A 14,027-nucleotide genomic window follows, 5' to 3' on the forward strand; every position below is an offset into this window, starting at 1 on the left:
TACTTTTTACTCCATACATTTTCCCTGACACCCTAAAGTACTTGTTACATTTCGAATGCTTAGCAGGACAGGAAAATTGTCCAATTCACACACTTATCAAGAGAACACCCCTGGTCATCCCTACTGCATCTGATCTGGCAGACTCACTAAACACACATGCTATGTTTTTAAATGATGTGTGAGTGTTGGAGTGTGCCCCTAGCTATCTGTAAATGATGTCTGAGTGTTGGAGTGTGCCCCTAGCTATCTGTAAATTATGTCTGAGTGTTGGAGTGTGCCCCTAGCTATCCGTAAAAAAAAATCTAAATAGTGCCGTCTGGTTTGCTTCATAATATAAGGAATGTGAAATTATTCACACTTTTACTTTTGATACTTAAGTATATTTTAGCAATTACATTTACTTTTGATACTGGAGTATATTTAAATCCAAATACTTTTAGACTTTTACTAAAGTATTTTACTGGATAACTTTCACTTTAGTATTTTTCTATTAAGGTATCTCTACTTGTATTCAAGTATTACAATTAGGTACTTTTTCCACCACTGTGTATTAGTATAAAATTTTGGAACAAACAATTTAACTCAGGTATATAATTATTTAACTTCCACATTTTTTGAGCATACAATTTAACTCAGTAATATAATTATTTATTCCATCTTAATCAAGGGTGTACATTTTGGCCCCCACTGTAGATGTGGGAGTTATTAGAGACATGTACATATGTACAACAGTTAAGTATAAAAGGTGTAACACAATTTTTTTCATGGGGTTTTTAAAAAACAGTTGTTTTTCTTTTAAAGCATGACCTCACCAAAAAATATGATGAAGCATAAATGTAGAATGTTTTTTTCGAATGTTTAGAATATATGCAACAATTATTTGAGAATTCAGGGTGTGTGTGTGTGTGTGTGTGTGTGTGTGTGTGTGTGTGTGTGTGTGTGTGTGTGTGTGTGTGTGTGTGTGTGTGTGTGTGTGTGTGTATCTATTCATGTGCCAGTGTACATTTGCTGTTACTTGTGGGTGTATGATACATGATTCCTCAACCAATCACAAACTCAAGATATTGTGAGGGTCATAACTATAAACTGAGTGTGTGTTCATGTACTGGTGAGAGAGACAAGCAAGACAGACCAGTCTAATTCTCATACTTGTTGATCGTCCAGATCGTGAACCAACAGCAAAGAGAAAGATGAAGACCTTGGCCATCCTTGTCCTCTGTGCTCTGGCATGTGTGTGCCACTCTATTGGAGGTAAGAGCAGAGATAGAGCGACAGTGTTAGTCAAGGTTTGCACCTGTGCAAAATGTGCAACTATATTTAGGATTTAATCAAAAATAATCAAATAAATAATGAAACTTCATATAAATGTTAAAGAATAAATAAAACATGTAAACAATTTATAATGTTGTAGTTGATTTGTAGTCGAGATGATTAATCATGTACAATACTGTTTCCTCTCTACACAGACTCCTCTACCTCCACTGCCTCAAAGCCTGCTAGTGAGAAAAGAGTGGGTAAGAGACATCAGTAGGATAATTGGTACCAGAATGGCAGTGGTCTGATTGTGTGCACTGTAATGTTGATGACCGGTCGTAGATGCACTGAACATGGTTATTCTAAGTGCAGTGTGATTACACTTGTTTATATTTCTCTCATTTTAAAAAGTTCATATGTTCTATGACCTTACAGGTGTGTTTGTTAAGAAGGACCTGGCCTCCACTTTGGTGCGACAGAAGAGAGCCGGCACTGCCCTTGCAGACTTGTCCCTGACTCAGCTGGAGAGGTACAGTACTGTTCTGTTGTCCCCTGTCTGTCATCTGATAGCCTGGCACACAAGGTTGTTTTTCTACAAGGTGTCGAAAGCGTTCCACAGGGATGCTGGCCCATGTTGACTCCAATGCTTCCCACAGTTGTGTGAAGTTGACTGGATGTAATTTGGGTGGTGGACCATTCTTAATACACACTGGAAACTATTGAGTGTGAAAAACCCAACCGTGTTGCCGTTCTTGACACAAACCGGTGCGCCCGGTACCCTGTTCAAAGGCACTTAAATCTTTTGTCTTGCCCATTCACCCTCTGAATGGAACACATACAGTACACAATCCATGTCTCAATTGTCTCAAGGTTTAAAAATCCCTCTTTAACATGTCTCTTCCCCTTCATCTACACTGGCTGACATGTCTTTAACAAGTGACATCAATAAGGGATTATTGCTCTCACCTGGATTGACCTGGTCAGTCTATATCATGGAAAGAGCCGGTGTTCTTAATGTTTTGTACAACCAGTATGTGTTTTGCTGTTAATCAACTTCATTTAAGATTAATTTAAGATTAAATGTGCTCAAATATTCAGGTAATTTCCTGTTGTTATCATGGAGTGAAGTGTTAATTATATAAGCCTTTTTCTTCACACTGGATAATATCCAGATTTTCATCTATGTTTTTATTCTTCCCCCTCGCTTCTTTCACCTTTTCCTCTTATTTTCTGGAAACTGCCCAACCCTTTCATTCCCAGTCTGAGGGAGGTGTGTGAGCTTAACTACTGGTGTGAGAACATGATGGACACAGCTGGGATCATTGCGGCCTACACCGAATTCTATGGACCAATCCCATACTAGATGTCAACCCACTCCACAAACCAACTTCCATTCTGCAAGGCTTTTTGGAGAGAAATAGTTGTAATGTTCTGAGGGTGAAACATCTGAATAAATCGAAATATATGAAGTGTAAATTGATACGGTGTTAGAGGGAGAGCAGGAGAGAAAGAGAACAATGACAAGTCATTAAAATAACTATTTGGTAATATTCTGTAGTATAGTATGGTCAATAAAATTATCTAAACAATGTGTCTTTCATAAAATTATTTCATATTACATAACATGATACATTGTGTGAGATCTGTCATTTCCTAAAGGTAACAAATGAGAAAAAGATTAGGCTACACACTTAACGGAGACCTGAAGAAATTACCTCTATGGTATCAAAGGCTGGTAAAGACTTTGATACAAAAATAGTGGAGCAACTATAGTGGAGCAAAAAGTTCCATTGGCATAACATTACTGACTTTGTTTACAAATATTGAAAGAGAAAAGTTACATGTACAGATCTTCAGCACCTTCATGAATATAAACCATCTATGACAGCTGAAAACATTTAGACTACATTGCATTTGACATTGCATGAACAAACATATCTACCTGTTGTGCCTCTGTCGAAACAAAGACAAGTTGAATTGCATAAATGATCCCAAGGCTGGGGCATTTAACTTGGTCATCACTGTCAATAATGTTCGTATTTAAGGTCATCTTGCCTTAAGATTAGTGTAACCTGGCCATTCTACCCAAAAAAATCATGTATAATACAATGCAAAAGGCACTCACCTGCAAGAGAACTTGGTTGAAGCGTAGGCTATTCGTAACAGTAGCAGTAGCAAAGGTAGCAGGTTCACCCAAAACTGCAGACACGAAGCAAAGACTTTGAGTGCAAAACTGCAGTCTACTAGGTCAGCCACTGGGGGGGTTGAGCGTATTTTGTTTGACCTTCTTTTTTGGCGTTTCCGGTTTATCTCACACGAGACTTCCGCCCTAGCTCGCGGCAATCAAAACATGGCGGACTGCATCAATTAGCCGAAAGCGTTTATGTCAGTGTGATCTAAAAGGGTATTACATACATTAGTTTGATACAGGCAACGACATTTATAGTTTACCATTTACCCGATTGGAAAGTAAGAGAGGGGAAAGGCACACTGCCCACAGTTTTCACGTGGATAAAGGTAGAGTCAATTAAAGTTAGCTTCTTCGTTACCTATTCATCGAGCTAGTTGACTGGCTAATTTAGTTAGCTAACGTTATGCTGATGTGAAACCTGCATACTTTGGTGATATAGCTACCGTTGGTTACAACATTTGCTAGCTAACTAACTATTTAACATTTCAGCAAATTAATATTGGCGAGTATTTACATCATCTATAGCTAGCTAACATTAGAACTTGTACAGCTTTGTTAGCTTATTTAGCTAACGTTAGTTGTTAGTTTGGACTAGTTAACGTATACTTCTGACTAGCTGCTATTCAACCAACAATTGTCTTGTGACGTGCTGGGAGACGAACTTGTATGTACAAGTATGTTTTCCAGCACAATGTCGAAAGGCAATTCATTATTGGTTTAATCGCAGCAAGAGAGTGAAAGTTATTTATAATAAGGACCTCTCTGAAATGGATGGCCCTCTCTAGAGCAAAATATATTTTACCTAAACCCTCCTTGAACGCAAAAAACGAGTGACCCTCCCCTATACCAAAATAATAATTAAAACAAAGTGGATAGCAGAGAACATGTCTACCGTTTACTCTCACTTCTTTGACAGACCAGAGCCTTAAATATGAATATTTTTTAAATTACAGGCTAAGAATGAACATATGCCTGTGTTCATCTCATTTTTCTCCAATGCCAAATCAATGTGTCTTGTTTGCAATGAAACTGCCCCTGTTTGCAAATAATAAAATCAGAGACCTCATTAGGAATCTGAGCATGGTGCTTTCCAAAGTTAGGCTTAACTTATCACCCCAGACAGAGTAGACCTACCGATGCAGAAAAATGGAAGCTTTAACTGCTCGCTACTCTTCTTCTGTAGCTCAACCCAACGAGAGAAGGTCAGAAGTGTTTACCTAAAAGCTGTCTGGTTTTAAACATCTTATATTGTATAGAAAGTGAATAACTTAATCAATTGATAGTGACAGAATTAGATTACTTCCCAAGCAAAGGACATTTTTTTGTGTTCTTTATGCTAGAAACAATGATATCAGTCACGTCTTTCCTGGATATTTTACAGCTTGTTTCTAGCATAAAGCATTGGTGACCAAAGCACTGTTATAGATCACTTAATATAATCAGGTCTGTTTTTTTCTTTTTTTGCCATTTTCTTTAATAAAAAGCAGGCCTATGGCATACCGTCTCATACCCCATCAATTCGAGTCTTGGTTTTAACTTAGCCTACCTCCGTGTCAGTGAAGTGCTGTTATTTAAAGAGTGGATGGAGGAATTGACCAACAAATCTATTGACATAGGCTATAGGCTGCTAAGTGAGTCTGCCAAACATGTATGCCTACCTCTTATTTCTTAAATAGGCTCCAACACAAAGCCCTCTTGTTCTTAGTAAACTAATTAAAATGAAGACTGTTGAAATTAATTATGCCTACTCGAATTTGCCCATTTCCCATTGATTGTGCCGCTGCTTCGTTTCAGCACCACAATGTAAGTTACTTGAATTTGGCTTATTGTGAGGTCAATAACTGTGATAAATAGGCCTACATCATCATTAATCAAATCAATTATAGTAGTAACAGTTGACCTCCGGTCCTCCTCATCTTCGCGTTCTTCTTCTCAAACTGAACTGAACATAGGCTATAGCAGTGTTTCCCAACCCTGGTCCTCTAATACTCCCAACAGTACACCGTTTCGTTGTGGCCCTTGACAAACACACCTCATTGAGGGCTTGATGATTAGTTGACAAGTTGAATCAGGCATGCTTGTCCAGGGTTACAATGGAAATGTGTACTGTTGGGGGTACTCAAGGACCAGGTTTGGGAAACACTGTTCATGCGCAAGAGTGCATTTTTTGGAAGAAGCCTCTGACTCTTCCTCTGATCTGCCACCATAGGCCTACACAGCACAGGCATTGGTTAGGCATCACACAAAACGTTTTTGTTCAGCAAGAGCAGAGCAGGCTGGGGCTCATGGTTGAAATATCCATTGCAGTGTGTAATGCAGCCTAGTTTTATTTACACCATCCCAGCAGGTATCTTAGAAATATAACTTATAGATTTGTCTTTTCTCCTGATTCCAATAAGTTGATACTGTATCTTCCCTGGCAGGGTGAAGGAGACGCGGCATCACCATGGGGCGACGTTCGACCTCCTCCACCAAGAGTGGGAAGTTCATGAACCCCACCGACCAGGCCAGTAAGTAACGTCATACCCTTTCCGTCGTCATGTGACCGCTCACATCATACGTTCACCTCAACTTGAGCATGAACACATCAGTGGACACCCATTGTTTCTTAAGCTTCAGGGGATCCCATGTATGTGAAAGGAAAATCATTTCAGTGTCTGTTATTGAGCTCAGCAGCACTATGAACAATAGTAAATGCATCAATGTAGATGAGCTGTCAGGTAACAGGTTCTACATCAAACTTAATGCTGTGCCTTTTTCTCTTCAGGGAAGGAGGCCAGGAAACGGGAGCTGAAGAAGGTAAGACCTTGGCTGACAAGTTGAATGACAGGTTGACTTTGTATTCTGTCTATAAAACTCACTGTGCTCTTCTTTGCTGCGCCACAGAACAAGAAGCAGAGGATGATGGTGAGAACAGCTGTACTGAAGATGAAGGACCCCAGACAGATCATCAAAGACATGGAGAAGCTGGATGAAATGGGTGAGCCATTGCAAACGGGTTTTAAACAAGGTTGTGCATTTGTTATTTGTCTTCCAAAAAGATCTTGCAAATAATTTTATTTTCTCCTGTTCACATCCGTTTTCTGTTTTTTCCTGTGCCAGAGTTCAACCCTGTGCAGCAGCCACTGCTGAATGAGAAGGTGCTGAGGGACAAGAGGAAGAAGCTACGGGAGACGTTTGAGCGCATCGTACGTTTGTACGAAAGAGAGAACCCAGACACTTACAAAGAACTACGCAAACTGGAGCTGGACTATGAGAGCAATCGTGGCAAGCTGTCACTCTATTTTGACTCAGTCAAGGTGTGTACGCTATGCTGATGAACATGTATAAATTGCACAGATAAACCGAGCAGTGCTGAGATCATGTCATAATTGTTGCTGTTGTTCACTATTCACCATTTCTCTTCCACGCTCTGTCAACTAGAATGCTGAACTGGTGGAGGTGGATAGCATCCCACTCCCAGAGATGCCCCACGCCCCCTCCAGCATCCTGATCCAGGACATCCCCCTGCCCGGGGCCCAGCCTCCCTCCATCCTGAAGAAGGGCTCCTCGTTTAGGTGGGCAGTCCCCTGAATTTACAGTGCTGTCTCAGTATCATTCCTATGGACAATACCACAACCCAACCAGCTGCTCTGTAAACACTCTCTCTCACTCTCTCTTTTAGTAAGGCGATTGGTGCCTCCATATCTGCAGCGGTGGCAGGCGTCCCTCGGTTACCCCCTGGTAGGAAACCCCCAGGTCCCCCACCTGGCCCCCCACCGTCTCAGGTCCTGGCGCTGTACGCCTCACGCAGGGCCCAGTTCGCAGCAGATGCAGGTACTGCAAACACACCTCACTACTGCATGTTTGCACATGGGATCAGGAGGTATAAATATGCTTCATTCTACTTTCTCATCCAAATCCACCTTTCTCTGCCTACAACCAGATCTGTCCAACCAGGCCTCTGACATGGAGAAAGCCATGGACACTATGCTGATGGGAGGAGAGAGGGACAGTGGGAGCGATAGCGATGGAGACGATGGGGAGGAAGACGACAGCGACTCTGAAGAGGACAGTGAAGGAGATAGGGATGAAGGAGGCGAGGTTGACAAGAGGATGATGGTGGACCGGCAGGAGGACGATAGAGAGAAGGGCAGAGAGGAGGACAGAGGGGACAGACATGCAGGTGAGAGGCGGAGCCTTGTCCGCATATGTGCTTGCTTGATCACCCCAAGTGTGTTGAGTTCTGTCTTCAAGTCTGTGCACTGCTTGGTGTTGTAGTTTAAAGAATGATAACACAGATATGGAGTTTTACACGAGGTTGTGTGATATGTTTTGCAGGACGCAGTGTGCGGTTTGCAGACATGCCCCCCTCAGCACCCAGGGAGAAGAGCAAGAAGAAGAGGATTGTGAAGAAGAAAAAGGCCATCACTCCTCTGCAGGCTATGATGCTTAGGATGGCAGGTACTGGATCTCCTTCAGTCTGCACACAACACCACTACCACACTTCAGCAGGACTTGATGATGCAGATGAATGATTGGATTGTTGACACTATTTTGGAGAATGACACTATTTTGGAGAATGACGTAATTTAAATAGGTTTGTATTCGCTGGAGGATGATTTATCCATGGGAACTAGATTATACTTTCGTCCTTCATCCCTTTCTCACTCATCCCCCTTTTATTATTTGTCTACAGGGCAGTCCATCCCTGAGGAGGAAGAGGAGGAAGAGGAAGTTGAGGAGGAGTACACTGACTCTGACGACTCAGACATCGAGGATAGGGGACCACCAGGCGACAACCAATCTCATCTTATACCCAATCAGCGCATGCCTCCACCCTCTGGACCAATGGGAGGACAGCAACCACCTCTACACATGCAGGGTCCACCAGGAACAGGGCCTCCACCGTTGGGACCACCCCCAGCTCCTCCAATGAGGCCTCCTGGTCCGCCCTCTGGCCTGCCTCCCGGCCCTCCACCCGGTTGGTTGGTTTTATGTGTAGTAATGATTGGAGTACAGTGTCATCTTGTGTGACGTTGCTTCATTACTATCAAATTACTAAAACAAGGCACTATGATGTGATATGTCATATGATATGTCTTGTTTGTCATCCTAAGGTGCTCCACCGTTTTTGAGGCCGCCTGGTATGCTAGGTGGTCCAAGGGGGCCGATGCCCCGGCTACTGCCCCCTGGACCCCCACCAGGTCGTCCCCCTGGCCCTCCCCCAGGCCCCCCTCCAGGTCTCCCTCCTGGTCCTCCACCCCGGGGACCCCCACCCAGACTGCCTCCCCCAGCTCCCCCAGGTATGTGTGGATGTATTTTTGTGCCTTTTATTGGAATTTCATATGACTTTATCCCTTCTCCTTAAACACAGAACATTGTCAAAACATACATATATTTGAAACATAACTACAGTTCAGCGGTACCCAAAGTTAACAGTAATAAAAATATATGTCAACATGGCACATAGCTCAAGCTAAAATAAATGTCAAATGTATTTTGGGCTGCAAAGCATGGTAATAAAGCAGGATTTTCCCCCACTCTAATCTCCTCTCTTCTCCCTTTCTGTAGGTATCCCCCCTCCACCACGATCTGGCCCCCCACGCCAACTCGCCCCTCCCCTCTCTCTTTTTCCCCCGCCGCTTAACTCCGTCCTCAGCGCTCCCCCCAGCATCGTCCACCGCCAGAAACCCGGCTCCAACCCAGATGGCTCCCAGAGCAACCCCAATGCCTCCATGCTGCACCCTCCTTCCATGCCTATGTCCATGCGCCCAGGGATGCAGATGCCCCCTCCCCCGGGGACAAGTGCCCCGCCGTCGGGTGCAAACCCCACCAGCCACCACCATGCACCAACCATTGAGAAGCGGGCCAACATCACCTCTGTCTCAGCCGGAGGCAGCAATCTGGCAACAGGCCCGGGGAGTGGCGGAGCCACCATCTCAGCCAAACCCCAGATCATCAACCACAAGACAGAGGTCACCCGCTTCGTGCCCACGGCGCTGAGGGTGCGCAGGGATAAAGGGGCCGGGAGCGGAGGAGGGCCTATGGAAAAGAGAGGAAGAAGAGAGGAAAGGGTGGGAGGCCAGAAGCAGCAGTCGATGGCTGCCCCCATGGGGTCAGCCAACCCTACTCAGATGGGCCCAGTCTCTCAGCCCAACATGAAGACCAAGGACCAGATGTATGAGGCCTTCATGAGGGAGATGGAGGGACTCCTCTGAGACTGACAAGGGTTGCGGGGTGAAAAGGGTGGGTGTGTTGAGAAGGAATGAACAGTAGGGGTCATGAGGAAAGTGTTAGTGATACCATCAAGCAAATGCTGCTCAGAAACACATAGGTTCCTCTAAATGTTGTTTTTCACAATGAGACTAGAATCTCCTCCCTACCAACTTACTGTACATGGCTATGATAATTTGGCTCAATCTTTGTGAAAAAGCTAGTGTTTTTTTATGACTGTCAAATGTTTATTTTATTGTTGAACTGAGAAACGTGATGGATTTCAAAGAAAGAAGGGGGGTGTTTTGTCAGGTGTTTGTAGGAAAATCCAAATGAGTGTGTGCTTGTCTGAAATGGTTAGACCTGCAACTAAATAAATACTTAAACTCAATGAACTATTTTCAGTCCAATCTTTTTTTAATCATCTTTTCATAAGTCAGACTACAAATTAATAAACCACCATGATGAACAGGCTCGTTCAGCAGGAAGCAACGTTTTGGATCATTCAGATGGAAGAACTATGTAGGATAAGGAATCACATCAGCTCTATTCATGGCATTTCTATCTGCAACGTTCGACAATGTGGTGTAAACATTGCAATTCATTTAAATGATTTATAAATTCAGCGGGGAACATCAAGTCCCAGAAATCCTAGCATGAAATCTTATCCATTTCCGTACATGCGCACTTTAGCGTAGACGGCACGTTGGCAAACAAGCATGGCGGACGACTCGGAGAAAAGTGAGATAAAAACAGATGGCGCAAAGGATGAAGATTCGAGTAGTGATGATGATAACAGTAACGTTAATATCGCTGAAAACGATAAGCCAGTGAAGACCTTCAAGGATCTGGTGAGTAACGTTAGCTAGCTAAATGGAAATGGTGGATAAGCTTGCCGGCGAGCTAACGTTAGTTAACAGCACATCAACAAACCAACCTACCGCTGATAAGTTAGCAAGTTAACTGTCTTTCATCCCCCCACATACAGTTCAGCATCCTACGGTTCACCAGGTAGAGAGCTGGGTACAGCTGTGAGATGATGTGATGTCATTGACAGACATTTAAAAATGGGGCGCGCATTCAGCCATGCGATTTGTGTAGATGTTTAACATCGACTCCATATTCTAACGTGTTTACATATTTCTGCTATGGCATGCATCTGTTAATATAGGGTGTAACTGAAGTGCTGTGTGAAGCTTGTGAACAGTTGGGATGGAAGACTCCTACAAAGATCCAGGTAGAGGCAATACCTGTAGCCTTACAAGGTGAGTTCAGTTGGGTGAATGTTCATGTTTGTGCCATGTATAAAACAGTTGGTAAAGACCTGTCCAATAGGTGGAAGGTCTCATGTCTGTCTGTACACTCACAATGCACCTTCTTCTCTCCTATCTCAGGAAAGGATGTAATTGGCTTAGCAGAGACCGGCTCAGGGAAGACCGGGGCGTTTGCTCTGCCTATCCTGCAGTCACTCCTCGCTTCCGCTCAGAGGCTGCACACACTCATACTCACCCCCACCAGAGAGCTGGCTTTCCAGATAGCAGAGCAGTTTGAGGCCCTGGGCTCCAGCATCGGAGTCAAGACTGGTACGTGGGCATTGGAAGGAGTAGAAACATATTTGAAGGAACTCAAGTGTCATGTGACTGTTTTAACTCGCTTGTCTTTTTTTCTGTTTCAGCTGTTATAGTTGGAGGAATTGACATGATGTCCCAATCCCTGGTCCTGGCCAAGAAACCTCACATTGTCATTGGTGAGAAAATGACTTAATCCCTTTCAGTTGCATAGTATGGTACCATCTTTTAAGTGCATTCCTGGTTGATACTAACTGTGTATTCACCGTGGGTGTCATAACAGCCACCCCCGGGCGGTTGATAGACCACTTAGAGAACACCAAAGGCTTCTCACTGCGAGCGCTGAAGTTCCTGGTGATGGATGAGGCAGACCGGATCCTCAACATGGACTTTGAGACTGAGGTGGACAAGATCCTAAAGGTTATTCCCAGAGACAGACGCACGTTTCTCTTCTCTGCCACCATGACCAAAAAGGTACCCACATAATAGCCCCTGTTATCTATTCCCTTTAGCTCTTCATTGGAGACATGTCAGAGTACCCCTAACACCTGGCCTGTCACACTAACCCTTCTATGTCTTTATATTTACCAAGGTCGCAAAGCTGCAGAGGGCAGCTCTGAAGGATCCAGTTAAATGTGCCGTTAACACCAAGTACTCAACAGTAGAAAAACTGCAGCAGTACTACGTCTTCATACCCTCCAAATACAAGGTACTTGAAGTTTCATGTTCTAATGGTAATTATTCTTGGAGAAGTCAGAAGCTGTGTATGGTTAGTGTTGGACTGTAAGTTAACTGGCTGTGTCTCCAGGATTGTTACCTGGTGTCCATCATCAACGAGCTGGCTGGGAACTCCTTCATGATCTTCTGCAGTACGTGTAACAATGCCCAGCGGGTGGCGCTGCTGCTCAGGAACTTGGGCATCACTGCCATCCCCCTGCATGGGCAGATGAGTCAGGTACCCCCCTTATCCAAACGCTACTGTCTACCAACATACTCACTCCAAATATCATACTCTAACAGTGGAATCTGCATGTATAAATGTCTTTCTCTGTTGGTCAGAACAAACGTCTGGGGTCGCTGAACAAGTTCAAGTCTAAGTCTCGCTCTGTGTTGCTGGCGACGGACGTGGCATCAAGAGGACTGGACATTCCACATGTAGACTGTGTTATTAACTACGACATCCCAACTCACTCAAAGGTATCAGTCTTGCTTGTGTGTACGTTTCTCCCTGGTCTGCAGTCTCTTCAATGTTATCACAAATGAGGGACTCAATCGAGCAAGTTTAGTGGCATTTTATTGTGTGTGTGTGTGTGTGTGTGTGTGTGTGTGTGTGTGTACTCAGGACTACATCCACAGAGTGGGGCGAACTGCCAGAGCAGGACGGTCTGGAAAATCCATCACATTCGTCACACAGTAAGGGCCACCTTTATGCTTGCTCTCAACCAATCTTATTGAAATTGGTTTCTTTGTCCAAAGATTTTCTTCTGGTTGACATATTGACCTCTCAGGTATGATGTGGAGCTGTTCCAGCGAATCGAAACTCTCATTGGCAAGAAGCTGCCTGCCTTCCCCACACAGGAGGAGGAAGTGATGATGCTGGTGGAGAGAGTGAGCGAGGCGCAGCGATTCGCCAGAATTGTGAGTCTCAATCAGTGTCTTTTCAGCAGTGTCGTCATCCACTGTAATAGCTTTAAAGTCAGTCACAATAACCTTTTTCCCTCTCAGGAAATGAAGGAACAAGGAGAAAAGAGGAAGAGGCCCAGAGGAGAAGAGGGGGATGACACAGAGCAGTCCAGCGGTGTGAGGAAGAAAGTAAGAGGCGGCGCTGGTGGTGGTGGCGGAGGTGGGGGAAGAGGTGGAGGAGGAGGAAAAAACCGTGGTGGAGCAGCATGGAGAGGAGGACGTTAAAGTTGCCAGTAGAGTAACACAATACTGTACATATTGTCAGATACTATGTCATTTTTCTCCTTGATATAAAACATCTATGGTTATTAAGAGGCCGCTTTCTCTACAACCACCACATCATGGAGACATGCTATTTAATTACCAATGACTTGTTCAATTTACTAATCAATATTTCCATTTGTAATAAAATGTTTATGTAAAATCAAGATCATGTTCAGTGAGTTGTTCACAATTTGATAATAAAGCTTGGTCAACATGAATGGAATCCTGATATGATAACATCTTCATGAATTTCTATTAAATGTTTTGAAAGTAGATTAGCAATGCAGGTGACATGAACAGGGTTGAACTATATTTGTGGAATAATGGTGAAAATAGACTTTAAACCAACAATGACCTATATTTCCGGAAGATAATAGTACAAATAAGCCCCACCAATTTGGACACAAGATGGGGGTGTTGCATATCATGATATCTAACCAGTTACTCTGGTAGCTTATTGTAACATTTGTACCAAGTCAAATATCACTCCATGCAATACCTAATGAACATACAAAACACTTTAGATCGTTATTTGCATCAACAGCGTGTTAATGACTGAAGGAACAAATGCGTGATTTATTATTTCATGCACTGATCATGAGTTCATTGAAAGGAAATTAATTATAACACTTGTTTTTCATGTTGAGGGTCCAGGAACAGGTGGATCGATGAACCAGAAATCTTTCCTCTGAAAATAGTTGGTTTTCTCTGGGGGCCGTTATTTTTAGCCAATAGGAGGCGAGGGTACTAGATACTGCAGCGTGAGAATCCAATTGTGTTTTAGCCGCATCAAGTAGGCGTGTGCAGTGCATAGACTTTCACAACTAGATATTACATTCACCTCGTGGCTTCAGAATAAAACATGATTTGTA

The 14,027-nt window shown here is 43.5% G+C and overlaps 3 protein-coding genes across 3 annotated transcripts; all 3 read left to right on the forward strand.

Annotated features, from left to right (window-relative positions):
• The first annotated feature begins 1,077 nt into the window (after window positions 1–1,077).
• On the forward strand, window positions 1,078–2,844 carry LOC115200523 (osteocalcin). Its single transcript, XM_029763651.1, has 4 exons — window positions 1,078–1,251; window positions 1,467–1,514; window positions 1,690–1,783; window positions 2,515–2,844. The coding sequence occupies exons 1-4, from the start codon at window positions 1,191–1,193 to the stop codon at window positions 2,615–2,617; spliced, it is 306 nt and encodes a 101-aa protein (XP_029619511.1). The 5' UTR covers window positions 1,078–1,190; the 3' UTR covers window positions 2,618–2,844.
• Window positions 2,845–3,581: 737 nt separating this feature from the next.
• LOC115200529 (WW domain-binding protein 11) lies at window positions 3,582–10,031 on the forward strand. The gene is made up of 12 exons (XM_029763663.1): window positions 3,582–3,771; window positions 5,869–5,955; window positions 6,213–6,244; window positions 6,332–6,425; window positions 6,548–6,744; window positions 6,869–7,002; window positions 7,110–7,261; window positions 7,371–7,610; window positions 7,766–7,888; window positions 8,124–8,408; window positions 8,545–8,730; window positions 8,999–10,031. The coding sequence occupies exons 2-12, from the start codon at window positions 5,892–5,894 to the stop codon at window positions 9,643–9,645; spliced, it is 2,154 nt and encodes a 717-aa protein (XP_029619523.1). The 5' UTR covers window positions 3,582–3,771; window positions 5,869–5,891; the 3' UTR covers window positions 9,646–10,031.
• A 295-nt stretch (window positions 10,032–10,326) lies between these two features.
• On the forward strand, window positions 10,327–13,378 carry LOC115200540 (probable ATP-dependent RNA helicase DDX47). The gene is made up of 11 exons (XM_029763673.1): window positions 10,327–10,491; window positions 10,812–10,905; window positions 11,035–11,223; window positions 11,316–11,387; window positions 11,492–11,682; window positions 11,801–11,917; window positions 12,017–12,163; window positions 12,268–12,405; window positions 12,551–12,621; window positions 12,717–12,846; window positions 12,934–13,378. The coding sequence occupies exons 1-11, from the start codon at window positions 10,360–10,362 to the stop codon at window positions 13,114–13,116; spliced, it is 1,464 nt and encodes a 487-aa protein (XP_029619533.1). The 5' UTR covers window positions 10,327–10,359; the 3' UTR covers window positions 13,117–13,378.
• The last annotated feature ends 649 nt before the right edge of the window (window positions 13,379–14,027 follow it).

Source organism: Salmo trutta, chromosome 1 (genome assembly GCF_901001165.1).
Source record: "Salmo trutta chromosome 1, fSalTru1.1, whole genome shotgun sequence".
Lineage (NCBI taxonomy): Eukaryota > Metazoa > Chordata > Actinopteri > Salmoniformes > Salmonidae > Salmo > Salmo trutta.